At 42.3% G+C, this 14,092-nt stretch overlaps 1 protein-coding gene across 1 annotated transcript in view; it reads left to right on the forward strand.

Annotated features, from left to right (window-relative positions):
* The first annotated feature begins 611 nt into the window (after nucleotides 1–611).
* PLEKHG1 (pleckstrin homology domain containing, family G (with RhoGef domain) member 1) overlaps nucleotides 612–14,092 on the forward strand; it is a 50,666-nt gene continuing 37,185 nt past the window's right edge. The window contains exon 1 of the mRNA XM_009324135.1: nucleotides 612–1,142. Coding sequence (XP_009322410.1) covers nucleotides 723–1,142 — 420 coding nt within the window. The 5' untranslated portion in view covers nucleotides 612–722. The remainder of the gene's footprint in view (nucleotides 1,143–14,092) is intronic.

The raw sequence follows: 14,092 nt of genomic DNA on the forward strand, positions 1-14,092 counted from the left end.
TTTCCTGTGGGAACTCTTTTTTCAGAAGCTACATTATTTTCATTGGGAAATCATGCCGATTTTAGTATTTTTGTACAAGCCACAGAGCTGGTAATTGATAACTGCTTTTAGTTTTTGTTTGACTGTTGGCCTTACAGTATTCGAAATGAAAGATACTGTTTGGTATGACTGTGTGATTCCTGAGTTTTCCAAAGTCTCCAAACCAGGGTCAGTGCTCAGCTTGGAGACAGCAAGGGACGGCTCCTGGCAGGTTTTTTTTAACCTTAGGGAAAATCTTTGAGTCTTATTTCTCTCCTGTGCTGAGCCTGGGCAGTGCATGCGCTAGCACCAAGCCCAGTACACTGGCAAAAGAAGGATGTGCCAGAGACATATATGTGAGTGGGAGGTATGCGGTGCCTGTGTAGTAGCCCCCAGTGGGGGATCCCCCACCACCTGAAAAGCATTAGAGCCACAGTGACCCCTAAATTGCATTGTTCTGGTTGTCTTTTAGTTAAAACAGTTGTGGCAGTTTTGTATGCAAAAAGCTTTAAAAGTATCTATTGTCAACTTTTGTGTTATGTGGAACAGAAACTGTAAACCCATTTCTTCTGTTTATTTTTTTAGATGACTTCCACTTACCTCTTGATGTTTTACCAGCTGTGACGGAGGCCCTTGACTCCAAGACGAAAGGGGAAGGTTTGCACAAGGAGAGCAGACCTTTCCGCTACTGTGAAAAAAAAACCATGGACCTGTCAGACAGTGACCGTCCCGTCAGCTTTAGCTCTACTTCCTCCTCTGCTTCCTCCCGGGACAGCCACTGCTCCTTTGGAAGCAGAATGACCTTGGTTTCAAACAGCCACTTGGGCTTGTTCAACCAGGATAAAGAAACGGGTGCCATCAAGCTAGAACTGGTCCCAGCCAGGCGCTTTTCCAGTAACAAGCCACGCAAAAACTCCCCTGCGGAGCAAGAGGATCCTGAGGAAAGCCTTGAAAAAAGGCTAAGCATGCCAAGGAAAGCAGAACCGAAAGGAGCGAGCAAAAACTGTGCAATGTCCCTGGTCACAGAGCCCACCAGTCCCAAGCTCCTCTACGTAGACAGAGTCGTCCAAGAGATTCTGGAGACAGAGAGGATGTATGTGCAGGATCTAAAAAGCATTGTCAAGGTAGGAGTCTTGGTTAGGATGGTGTTAACTGTTCCGTAATGCTATTTTTTTACATTGTTTGATTTCACAGAAGGACAGATGGACCTGACGATGGAATTGGCATTTGCTGGTCTTTATAAATTAATGTAACATCATTGTTCTTGTGTGTTTCTAGTTTTTATTTGATTAGATAAATCTAAGCTATTACTATGTGTTCATGAAGAAATAACAGAAAAAAGCATCCTACAGTTGGCAGTAGTAGTGAATGCTCTGTTTCCTAGAATGTACAGCAAGAAGCAAACAGCAGACAGCTTGTTTGCCCCTTTAAATTCTTTGTCTGAAGGGTCTCACTTATTGATTCTTCCTCCCTCCTCCCCACCCCCCCAAATCCTAGTCTTGCAAGTTCTTTCCTGCCTTTTTCTCCCTCCCTTTCATCAGCTCACAGCTGCAGTCTGGCTCACTCCATGTCCTTGGCTTGTAGTATTGAATATGGCATGTGTATTTGCTGGAAAATACTATTATTTGGCTGTTATATGAAGAAATTATGTTTTCTTCATATACTAAGTCTGAAGTGGTGGTACTAATAAATGGGTGTAGCATTTATTAGCAGCAGTGACATTTTTGTCCAATCCCCAGCCTAACAGTATCTTTTATTTCCCCTTTCTAGTACAGGGAAGAATATGGATGAGTCCTTCTGTGGATTGTTCTGTTCACTCCATGTACTTGTAACTGTGCCATCAGCGTCATGTTCTTCTGTGTTTTTTTGAAGATGACAATTAAGTCCCTTGGCTATCGTATGTAGTCTACATACTTAATCCACAAAGAAGGATTTCTTGGGAGGCGCATGTGTAATGCGCTGCTTATAGAATATATAGCTTTAGGTAGCTGTATGTGGTCATCTGCAAAAGGAAATATCAGTCAGCTGGAGACACTCTCCCCACCCGCAGTTCCAATCTGCCTGGTCCCCCAAGCGATGAGCGGGGAAAAAAAATGCTAAGGCTTTGATAACACAAATGCACATCGTGATTAGACACCAGCACCCCACTCCACCCCCCCCAAAGTTCTCACAAAGAAGGCTTTTTGTGCAAGACTTCATTGGTTTCTGTAGCTGATGCTGTTTCACTACATTGAACTGTTGCCTAAGTTTCATTTTGGAGTGTTTAAGGTTGTCATATGCTACAGAAGCAAGCCAGCTTCTTTGCGTAGTCACCACTCACTAGGCATGACCTCTGTGGTTTTGGAAAGTGTAGCCCTCACTCGTCCTCCTAAGCAGTAAACTGTACAACTTGAGAAACTGGAAACTTTCATTAAAATCTTGAAACAGATTTTCCATTTACAAGTAGGAAGGCCAACAAATGCTTGCTAGAAATACTTTAAGCATCACTACAATAGATGTAGAGTAAATGAGGCAAATGCACTTGAAGTTATGAAAGAACCGGAGGAATTTACCTGTGAAATGCCCAAGCGTATTTCCTGGAGCAACTAATAATGAAACTTGAAAGCTTTGTGTGGCACTAGACAGCCTATTTGAGAGATGGAGTGGTTGGCAGCGGGGCTTTTCTTAGGTAGGTGTTGAGGATCCAAGGGCTTCAAAGGAGCTGCTTCCCAGATTGTGAGGACAGTGAGAAACCAGCTGCCTCAGCCTGTGCAGTATGTTCTTCGCTTGGTTTCAGGGGAGGGAGGTGTGACTGGAAGCACGTTACAGAGGAGCCCATTTTACATGTTTCTCAGGATTCCATTCTCCACAAGTTACCTTAGCAATGCTGCAGTGATTTACCTAACCAAGGGTGGGGGTTGTGAGAAGGATGGGAAGACTCCACAGACATCTGTAGGAGTGCTGTAGCCTTACAGGTTTTGATTATCTGGGCCTCTATGACTTGAGGCCATTTAGTGTGGCAGCCAAATGACTGATGCTGAGCCAAACTAAGATGAAGGGAAGCAGCTTGATCTGTCTTATTTCCCAGATAAACATGGGTCAGATTTTGGCAGCTGATTAGGAAGTGGCATGAGAATGGGAAACGGGGAGCTGGGGAAAGGTCAAAGGACAACTGCTGCCCAAGAAGTGTGTGGGAACTGAAGAGATACATGAAGGTGGGAGCTGGTGGAGGAAAGCATAAACAAATGAACCAGTGCTAAGTAGAGAGAGAAAATCATTAGAGGGAAAACAATATGAGGAAATGAGAGAAAACCCAGGAAGTGGAAAGTTGAAAGGAGTATGGAATTGGTTGGAACTGGATCTCTCTAGCAAGTTTTGCAGCTGACTGCAATACAGCAGCTTATGTACACAGACTAAAAATAGTAAGGAGGTTTTTTTGTTTTGGGGTGGAGTTTTTTTGGCAGGGGGAGGGAAGGAGGAAGAGAAGCCGGGCAACCCAGGTACAAAGAGCTAAAAGCGAAAGAGATGTCAGGCTGAGGATGGCATAGGAACAAAAAGGGAGAAATTAATAGGTACTATTTTAATCACCCTCTATCCCTAGCTGAGAACTATCCATACAGATCTTGTCTATTGCTTTTTGTCCCCTGACAGTGGGGATTTGCTGATGCTACCTTCTCTGTAGACAATGGAAGCATCCTTAAAAAGTACATGTTCTCACTGTTGTTTCCAGCATTTTGAAACAGGTTCTAGAGCTAGAACTGAGAGGGTGTCAAAACTCATGTCCGTGAATCCAGTCTTTAAATTCCTGGTGTAAAGCAAAGCATGTTTGCCTGTGATGCACAGTCAAGCTCTTCTGGGGGGTTTGGGGGGATTTTTTGTTTGTTTGTTTTCAGTTTTTTTGGGGGTTGGGGGGATTTTTTTTCTTGGTGGGGGTTTTGGTGTGGTTTTCTTTGTTGGTTTTGTTGGTTTGGTTTGGTTTTTAATATATCAACTGAATATATTAAACAGGACTGGACCCAGTATTAACCCCTGGGGGTATGCCACTAGTTACTGACCTCCGACTAGATTTTGTGCCTTTGATCACCACCCTCAGGGCCTGTCCGTTCAGCCAGTTTTCAGTCAACCTCATTGTCTACTTATCCAACCCATACTTCATCAGCTTGTCTATGAGGATCTTATGGGAGACAGTGTCAAAAGCCTTTCTGAAGTCAGGGTAGACGATAGCCACTGCTCTCCACTCATCTACCAAGCCAGTCATTTCATCGTAGAAGGTTATCAGGCTGGTCAACTTCCCCTTGGTGAATCCATGCTGACTATTCTTGATTACTTTCTTGTCCTTCGTGCGCCTGGATCTGGTTTCCAGGATTAGCTGTACACAAATGTAAAGAACATACACAGCTGTACACAGATGACCCATTAACATGGATGATGTGAAATTGCATGTAGGATGCTGATACTATTCATCTGATCCAAAGTCAGCCATTAAGAGTTAGCCTAGTATAGTATTTTGGGCAGTGTCCTTTCAGCCTATGTTATCCTTAGAACATGTAGAGTTATTGTGCTAGACATAAAAGACTATGGAGTGAACGGGGGAAAATAGAATTTCATCCTTTTTGATGCTTTTATTGACCTACTGCTGTTAGGTCATTAAATAAAAATGAACTAAAAAGGCATAACTTCTATTGCCTTTTGGGTATCTGGGTGGTCTTTGTTCTTAACAGTGCCAAGTTGGTAGACAGAGGTAGAAATCGACTTCATGGGACATGACTAATGTGATCTTTAACTGATACTGGAGACCTGCTGAGGTTCTTCAGCTTTCTTTTAAACTGCTGATAAGAATTATTTCATGGGCTTAGGATGAGTGAGAGGAGGCCGTACAGGCACTATTTGGCTCCCTTTGCCCCAGGATATGCTTTAAAAACAACTGCTTTTCTAGCCAGTACAGCCATTTTGTCTGTGACCTGGAAGAACAGTTGAATTATGATTGTTTTGAGGCATGCTGCTGTGATTCTTGCACAGGCAAGAATTGTAACAAAGATAGAGCGAACTTTTCCATTGTCTGGTATGTTTTATCGGATGATCTGTTAAGCATAATTAAAATTTTGAATTAGTACAGCTTGAGGCGTGTTTTGGGCAAGTTTGTGATGAGAAATCGGATACCTCTGCTTCCTGCTTGTGTCATGCTGACAGGTGTACTGGCCAGGGCAGAACCTGCAGACCTTCTCCTCTTCAGGACCTAGCCTGACTTTTTCAAGTAGTAATTTAGTTAGAATAGGCATAAACTTTGATTAGAGTCACTTACTTCAGTAACTTTTTTTTTTCCTGAGTAAAATGCTGTCCCTGAGTTTATAATAAAAATGTGTTTTGCTCTTCGGTTCATAGGAATCAGAAGCCCATTTTCATAATTTGTGCAAATGCTTGTAACTGTAGAAAAAGACATCCATGTTGTGTTTTACCTTTGCAAAATGAAGGAATAATGCAAATGCACTGTTATAGTGCATGCATCTGTCATGTTACATTAAATACATTCTCATAGTGATATCAGCTCATTGAGAACATCTAGATCCACTGTATGAACCTCAGCCATTTGATATAAGAACTCCTATCAGTAAAATAATATCAGTAAAAAGTCTGGCATCTATACAGTAACTAGAGGGGAGTGAAGCATGCGTTGTAAGTGCATTTCACAATTATTTGGTGCAAACGGAGGTTGAGCCTCAGGAATCTTGAACTCTGTCTGAAACCTGGGAGACTTCTTTTGTGTGAACAAGTTCCTCTACCCTTTCACTCCAAACATGACATTTTTTTAAACCATCCCTACTGGACCAGTTGAAGTCTCTGTCCTATCTCCTCTCCAGATCTTTTGTCCCCAGCCCCTTCTTTTTATACTTAAGACTCCTCATTCAAGCCTTTTTACCCAGAAAGTCCCATTCTCCTCTGTACAGTCTTCTGCCTATGGTCTTCCTGCCCATCTTCTCTCAGTAAATCCCATCCTCATCCCACATCAGTCCATATTGCCTCATTTCTTCATGTGATTGATCACTTTTTAGTCTTTCTCTTTCCTGTGTTCTTAGTCTCTGCTGACTCCAGATCTCTCCCCATAGTTCTCTTGGTGGGTCTGACAACATTTTCATCACCGTTCCTAATTTTTCTGCCCTCTTAAGTTCTGCTAACATTCAGTCTCCATCTTCTGGTGTCCATCAAGCTTTGTTCCCATTTTCTCCTTCCTGTCTTTCTGTAGGACTCCTTTGTGTCTCCTCTGTCCTGGAACTGCACAGCACACTTCTCCACACTGCATAAGGTTTGCAGAGGGTCACTGAGACACAGGAACAATCTTTTCCCTGCTCTTGCTTCAGAGGAGCAGATGTGACTGGCAGCATCTGAGAACGGGAATTGTGGGTTAAGACCTTGTGAAGCCTGAGCTGAAACATGCAAAGGACCGTTGCTAAAAGTTCCTACTGGGGATATGAGAATTTGAGGGGTTTCTCCTCCCCCCAGTATGGTCAAATATGGGGATATTTGCACAAAGACAGCAAAAGGCAGACTTTCGGAAACAAAGTCTCCATTATGCTCCAATCTGTTACTGCCCCTCCTTGAGATGTGAGGGTATGGTTCATGTCCCTGCTAGTCAGCCTGGGGGTGCTTGTCTTCTCGGGGGGGAAAGGTCACCAGAATTTTTCAACACGAGCAAAAAAGGGCATTCTTTCTCAAAAAGGCCTGGGGGAATGCTTTTGCTGAAATCTCCTAGAACAACTGAGCAGGAAGGCAGGTTTCTGGCATGGAAAGCTTCATCCGAGGTGAGCATGTCTGTCGAAGTTACATACTCCTTGGCGGCGTGGGGGGAAGCCTTGTAAGGGGAAATATTGGCCATTTGCAGTAAATACGTGTTGTGGCACCAATGATTAAGGGAAGCCCTTCTGAGAGGAAGTCAGTATCGGAGTTCTATTGTTCCCGGTTTCCTGCTTCCCGGTGCTGCGGTTAGAGGATGTCTCTTTCTACGTTTTAGGCAATTAGTTAAAAAGACAACTCTGAAGACTGCAGTGTGCACATTGTCACTTCTTGCGATGCGTTAGTAAAAGCACAGCTGCTTGTGCACTGCATTGCTGGACAGCGTAACTTTAAGAGAAAGTTAATTCCTCCTAGGTTCAAAAGGTGGGAATCCCAATATAGCTAAGGCATCCCATAATGTTTGTTCCCACATTATACTTAATTTCTGTTTGCAACCTCTTTTTCTATGGCTGCTAATCTACGTGCCTGAGGAAGGTACCTTTAGATTGCTGACATAAGTTGCACGTGAAGATGTTACTCTGGAAGAATATCTCTGTTTTGCGGTATAGAATTCTGGCACCCACCAAAAATAAATGGTTTAATTAGCAGAGCTGCTCTTTTTGAGCATTTTGTAGATGAGAAACTTCACAGGTTACTTCAATGGAAAGTTTACTGAGCGTTATTGAGAAGATAACTGTGATGTGTGAGGATGTACCGATCCCTCCAGTGTAAGCATCCTGAATTTTATGGCACTGCTGTAATCATCAGACTGTAATGATGGCATTCTTCTGAGATTTTTCATCACTTTTATTTCACGCAGTCTAGGGAGCAGTGATGTGTGGTCTCACAATTAGTATTCTTCTTCAGTGCATTAAGGCCAGAAGTTAGCATACCGTATCAGTGGCTTTAAAGCTATGGAGCAATACCTCAGCTTCATGTATAGGCACTGCAGTTTTGCAAGTCTAGTCTGTCTGACAAAGACTGCTGACATACTTAATTTATTTGCCTTAAATCTTCAGCACAAAAGAGAACGCAAGTGATGGATGCATGATTTTTAGGCAGTTTACTTTTAATTTCCTCATGAACAGAGTGATGATTTAGAAACAGGCTCTCCTCTCTGGAGCCAGCTGCAGACCCTGTCCCATATAGAGAGAAAAGATGTTCAGTTTAGATTTAAAGCAAAACAGTGATATTCAGAGTGAAATTCTTCCTTCTTTGAAATTTGTCTTGCTATGACTTTAAAAAGCAGTTAAAAGCAGATTAGCACACATGCTGTCCTTTCTGACTAGGGATTGATCCTTATGCTTTTAGAAAATTTGGGTGAGCAATTTAAATTACCTGCAAAACAAATATGGTCATGACAGTGATAAGTTTAACTATGATTAGTATTTGTTATGCTTTTGAGCTGATGAACTTTCTTACTGCTTGTTTTTTCATCCATGAAGGAAGAGCTGTGTCAAATTCTGATCGACTTCCTTAGGGAAAGCTTGGCTTAAAAGCAAGGGAAGTTTTCTCCAGTAGTATTGAGATATGATAGATGAAACAAAATTGTGGATGCTTGAGGATCTCAGTACATATCTAAGAAGCCTTCTCAAAGTCTGTGAAATTTAAGCAGAGTTACATCAGTATAAATTGGAGCAGAAAAATGTTCCACTTAAAAAGTCTGTAACAAATTTGGAGAATGGCTGTGTTTTGTTTTGTTTCTGGAGTTGCTGTTTAAAAATCAGGACCATAATCCACAGTGGAGACTGTTGAGAGGTGAGGTATCTAGGAACACCGCTATGTATGTTACCAAAAAGGTGTAAACAGCTGTTCTGGCTACCCTTAAAGAAATACCTAAAGTAAATCAGACTTCTTTCTTCTGATGCAGTAGGACTATTCAGTTTTCCCTGCGGATACTTCTTGCTTCCTGGATGTGAGCCATATTAAACATCCTAAAGCAACCTAAAGTGATAAAAGTATATACAAACTGTTTTTCGTGTTTGTGTCTTAAATTAGATTAGGTTGTTTCTGAAACTCCAGGATCTTGAACAAAAATATTTTGCCAGATATGTATACTTTAAGCTTCTCATCATACATACCCTTTAATGAAACCAAAACAAAAGCAGAAACGAAACCCAAACCTTGTTTTTCTGGGCACATGAGGAGGAGTCTAGGCTTTGGAAAAAGATGTTTTATAGCTGTACAGTGGGAATATATTGTGTTGTGAACAACCAGAAGTAACCTAACAAACTACTTACGTGGTGAAAGGCAACTGCTTATGTTGTGGCACAAACAGGGAGCTGTTTGTAAACTAACCTCATAGGAAATACGCAAAGCCAGGGTTAAATATACTGATGTGGTTTTTTTTTTCCTTATCTGTATCATCAATACTTCAGTATTATTTCTGCTGGTAACATTCATAAATTTCTCTCATAAAGCATGTTCCCAAGTATTTGAAAGACACTGAATAAAATGTCATCACTGCCTTGCGTTTCCTCCACCTGTACTTTGCATCTAGTTCTTATCTTACAGCTAGATTGTAGAAACTTGTTGGGACAAGGACCGTCTTTGTCAGCTGATTGCAGAGCTTCACCGTATGGCTGGGACTGCGTACGTTAAGACAGCACAAATATATAGCCATAACTTTGTGTTTGTTTTAAGGTCAGCTCTGTGTTTGGACAGCACAAAAGAGTGAGTTATACTGCAGTAATAAATGAGCTGTCTATAAATGTACAGTGAGCCTTTCTCAAGCTCTGAGTGGGAGGGAAGCTGCGGGGAGGGCTGTTGCTCTTCCAGGGAGCTGCAGAATTGCTGAAAAGCCCGGCTGCCACTGCTCTTGTCCTCCCTTTTCTTGCAGCAGGGCGTAAATCACTCGACTGTACTGTTTGCAACCTCCTGCCCGCTTTCTAAATGTGAATGAATATAGAAAAAAGAGTGAAAGTTAATCTTCTGTTCTGGAAAGCTTTATTCTTTTGGGAGGGGGAGGCAAGGGGAAGATGCAGTTAAATACAGAGCGTGCCATTTAAGAGTGGTGGTGGGCAGGAGGCTCCAGGAGTGAAACTTTGCTCCTGTGACTGTACTGAGGCTGGAGCGGGAGGCTGTGTCCCTCATTAGTGGGATGTATAGAGCCTTTCTGGAATTTAGAAAGTAACAAAAGAGAGATCTGTTGATCTCTGCCCTCAGAGGCAGAGGCTTGCTGTTGCTCACTGGCAGTGGATGAGGAGCTCTACAGAGCAGAACAGCAGCTCTGGGAAAGCAGCAATTTTGTAGAGGGTGGACAGTAAAACTGAGAGGAATAGGTCTGAGAGCTGAGAGGCAGGAGAGAGGAGGTGCAACTTATGCTGTGAAATTTTTGGTAAATATTTAAATGTTTTAATAAGATGATACATTTTTTGCAGAATGATTGGGATTTCTGTAAAGAAATTTCAAAATTTGGAAGGGATATTTTAAAGCCAAACAAATTTCTGTGTTTCCAGTCAGACCATAGTTTCTGGAATTTTATTTTTTTATTATGGCCATTTCCATTTCGGTCCATGGAAATATTTGACCACTTTTAAATTTGTTATATCATTGTTATTAAATTTTTCTTGTCAGTGAACAGTATTCTTCCAGTAATCTATGACCTTCGAACCTGAAGGCTTAACAAACCACATAGAAGTCTCTCTCTCTCTTTTCCGCTCTCACCGCTCCCACGGGTTAAGGTATGGAGGTAGCTGCTATTTTTTGTGGTTTCACGAGAAGACCATTTTGCAAATAAGACACTTCAAAATATAAGCTTCCATTTCATTGCTGTTCATATATGAATGATAAAAGACATCCATAAGTCTCTGGGAATCATGTGGTTACTAAGGTTAAGATAAATGTATTTAGGATGTGTGCAGATTTTCTCCATTATGCTGGGTTTGCACTTTCATTCTTTGGAAAATAGACTCTTTCAGTTTCCCTTCTTGTGTTTTAAAATAAACATTTCTCTTCTGGCATGTCTCATTTAACTTGTAAGCATATCAAGATCTCCTTTAAAAAATGTTAACATTCATTTGCCTTACAAATTGGGGAATGTTTATTTAACAGGGCAAGGGTCTACAGCACAAGACTCAGGATCCTTTCCTGGGTGATTCACACATTCAAAGGCTAAATGTGCCTTAATAATTCTCTGTGCTTTGTTTGACTATGGTTCAAGAAGGTTATAATCAGACCAACTAAGCTGTGTTGTGAGAATTAATTTATAGATGTCCTGATGAACTTTGAGATTATTTTTTTTATTTATAATTACTAAATGTTTTCAGGTGATACTTTTTTAAAAAGCTCTAGGTTATTGATGATGATGATGATGATTGATACCGATGATGTCAAGCCTCAGTTGCAGGCTTAGATTTAGAAATCTTGAGAGCACTTACTTCATCTGCCTAGCAACCTCAAGCTATTTGACATCCTAATTACTGTTTAATGTTTTCATTTGCCTGTCCTCATTACTGTAGCTTATTTCTTCTGTGTTTCCTTTTAACTTTAGGAAGTTTGTTAGATGGGAGCCTCACATAGCTCTTTAATGAAATGTCAATAAACTACTGATAGCATTTGTTAGTGTCCCATGATCTCCATCTGCTCTCTGAACTTGCCTCTTACTGCACCTCTGAGCAGCAATTCTGAGTGCCAGCTTCCGGGAAGAATTCCTGTAGCTGTGATTTAGCAGTGAGTGCTGGCTGATATCTGAAGATAAGCATGTGACGTGGTTTTAATCCAGTGGGTTACAACTTCAATAATTTAGTGTGCTGAAGTGTCTAACTGGGGTTACATGTGAGTTTCTGTTCCCAGCTATTTACCTATATCATCTTTACAGATGATGGACAATTTAGGGGACTTACCTGTCTAAAATCCATGAATCCCAGTTTCAGCTTATGAGTGCTTTTAGTGCATCTCTATCAAATTACTGTTTGATTTAATTGGCAGCCTGCCTTCCAAGTTGTCTTTTTAAGATGGGAGATTTTAGCATGAAATTCCTGCAGTTGAACAGGGGAATATTATTGAACTTTGATTGTGTTTCATTAGAGCAAAAATTCACTTTAGCAAATAAAGTAAAATGCATGAAAGCAGTCCATCCAAGCAGGCTGGCAGTTCAATGCTGGATCAGCTGGTGGCAGGCTTTGACCCTCCAGAGAGCTTTGTAGATGCAGCATTCCTTCTAAAATGGCTCACGGGACAAAGACAACACAAGAAGAAAGCAGGCATTGGGCAAAAAGAAAGGACATAAAAACCTGCCCTGGTGGAGTAGGCATTGTAGGACACGTGCCTCCTTCCACTCCAGTCCTAGGAGGGAGCTGTGGGGCAGTGCTGGAAGCTGCCATGGGCATCCACTGACACTGAGGCAGGGGCGAGAGGGCATGCAGAGCCTGCTTTAGAGGCTCAGGCTCTAAAGCAGTGAGGGGGAACCCACAGCTGCAGAAAGCTATGCTGCTACCTCCCAGCTGTGCATGGTGGCAAGGCTGTTGTCCTAGCCCAGGGACCCTATGGATGAACTTAGCACAACAGCCTAGGGAGTGTTGAGGGACCTCTCACTCCAGGGCAAATGCTTCAGTTCAGTTCCTGGCACTAGCTGTGCTCTGACAACTTGAAGTCCTGTGACAAGATCTCCTGACTGTTATGTTGTTGACATTGACGTGCCCTAGAAATTTCTGACTTTGTATACAACCCCACCTGTGCTCAACTGTTCAAAGGCAGCCTAAACCAAAGAAAGCGTGCGTTTTAGAGGTGCAAGGCATAGTGTTAGGACTCAGGAATTCCTCACTGCTGATTTTGGCTGACATGTACTCCTCCTGTGCCTTTCCATGCATGTGGATGAAGCCAAGGGGACCTTCTAGGGGTCACTGCTTCCAGTCCCTAGTATCTGCAAATGGGGCAGTGTTTTAACATCTATATAGGTGAGGAAGTCATGTTGATTATAGAAAATCTGTCACTCAGGAATAGCTACATGAAAAAATTTTTTCTTCCCCTTCTCTTCTGTAGGTAAAATTTAAGTTAATACTGTTAACTTTAACTTAACTTTAAATTAACTTACTTGCAGACCCCTAACTGTGGAAGGTGTAGGGAGAAGTCTGTCACGATCACCTTCCTCTGCAATGTTAAACAGTGGAAAGAAAACTTAAACATGCTTCTCTATTTTTAGTCTTTCTTCATACCATGTTCTCAGGAGGGCTCTCACCATCAATCTTTGCCCTTTCTACATGAAGTCAGCGAAGTATCGTCTTACTGTATCATGCCTGCTTTATTGCTGTTATCCACAGGCTCTGTGTGAGCTGACTGCATGTGTAAATTGGGTAGTTCTGAGGAAGCTGGTCGTAAACACAGGTGAGTGTGGTATGGCTTCCTCCACCCGGGGCCTGGGGAGAGGACTGATGGCAGTGAGGTGGCCTCCTGCCAGTTCAGAGACTCCACTCTTCTGTGCAGACATTGGAGAGGAAAGAAATCAATCGCAAACTGCATCTAGTAACAGATTGTCTAAAGCATATGGATTACTTCAACCGTTCCCATTTGGAGGCTTGCTGGCTGTCAGTGGTGGCAGGGCTTTTCCTTTCCCCCCTCCCTTGATGGCAGCAGGGTCAGTACTCTGCTAGCATGTAGGTGGGTGCTTGGAGCCCACAGCTGAGGCCCGATGGAGCCAAGTTTCCCACGAGGGCAGAGCTTTGCTAGCGCTGACAAGTGGCAGTCTTACGTACAAGGTACTGAGGGATGTAAAGGGAATAGAAAAGGGGAGTAAGAAGCACATGGAGCCCAGGAGCTTCCTGCTCCTGTTGCTAAAGTGAGCAGAGGAGGCTGTGTCTCCAAGTCTGTGTTGTCCTCAGAAAGACCCTGGCTTTGGCTGTCGGCTGGTGGCAGGGCTGTGCTGTGCCGTGCATAGCCTCAGACAGGTGCTGATCTTTTGGACCTGTCCATGCTTTGGCTGATGTGAGGGTTTTCCTGCTTCAGATGTCTTTTAAAAAAACCCCACCATGAAAAGTAGAAGGTGCAAAGACATGCTCGCAGAAATTTCCTTCTTTATTTAATTTTCTGGTTTTACATTAGAGAAGCTATATGGTGGACAGCACAAGCATTTTTTGAGTTTTGGTTTACTAGCGTCATTAATCTGCAACATCTGTAGCAGAAATAAAATATGGTTCTGATTTTTATGGCACTCAAACTGCATCTACAGTTAAAAATACGCCTATTAGTTAAATATAAGCATTAAGCTGTATTAGCCTACTGTATGACAATGTGATTGTATTACTTGCAGCCTGGGTTAGTGGTTGTGCTACTCACGTGGGAACAAGAGATGCTTGCTGCTAGGTAGCAAATTCTTGCCATCAGAGGAAAG

Source organism: Pygoscelis adeliae, unplaced genomic scaffold (genome assembly GCF_000699105.1).
Source record: "Pygoscelis adeliae isolate BGI_AS28 unplaced genomic scaffold, ASM69910v1 Scaffold105, whole genome shotgun sequence".
Lineage (NCBI taxonomy): Eukaryota > Metazoa > Chordata > Aves > Sphenisciformes > Spheniscidae > Pygoscelis > Pygoscelis adeliae.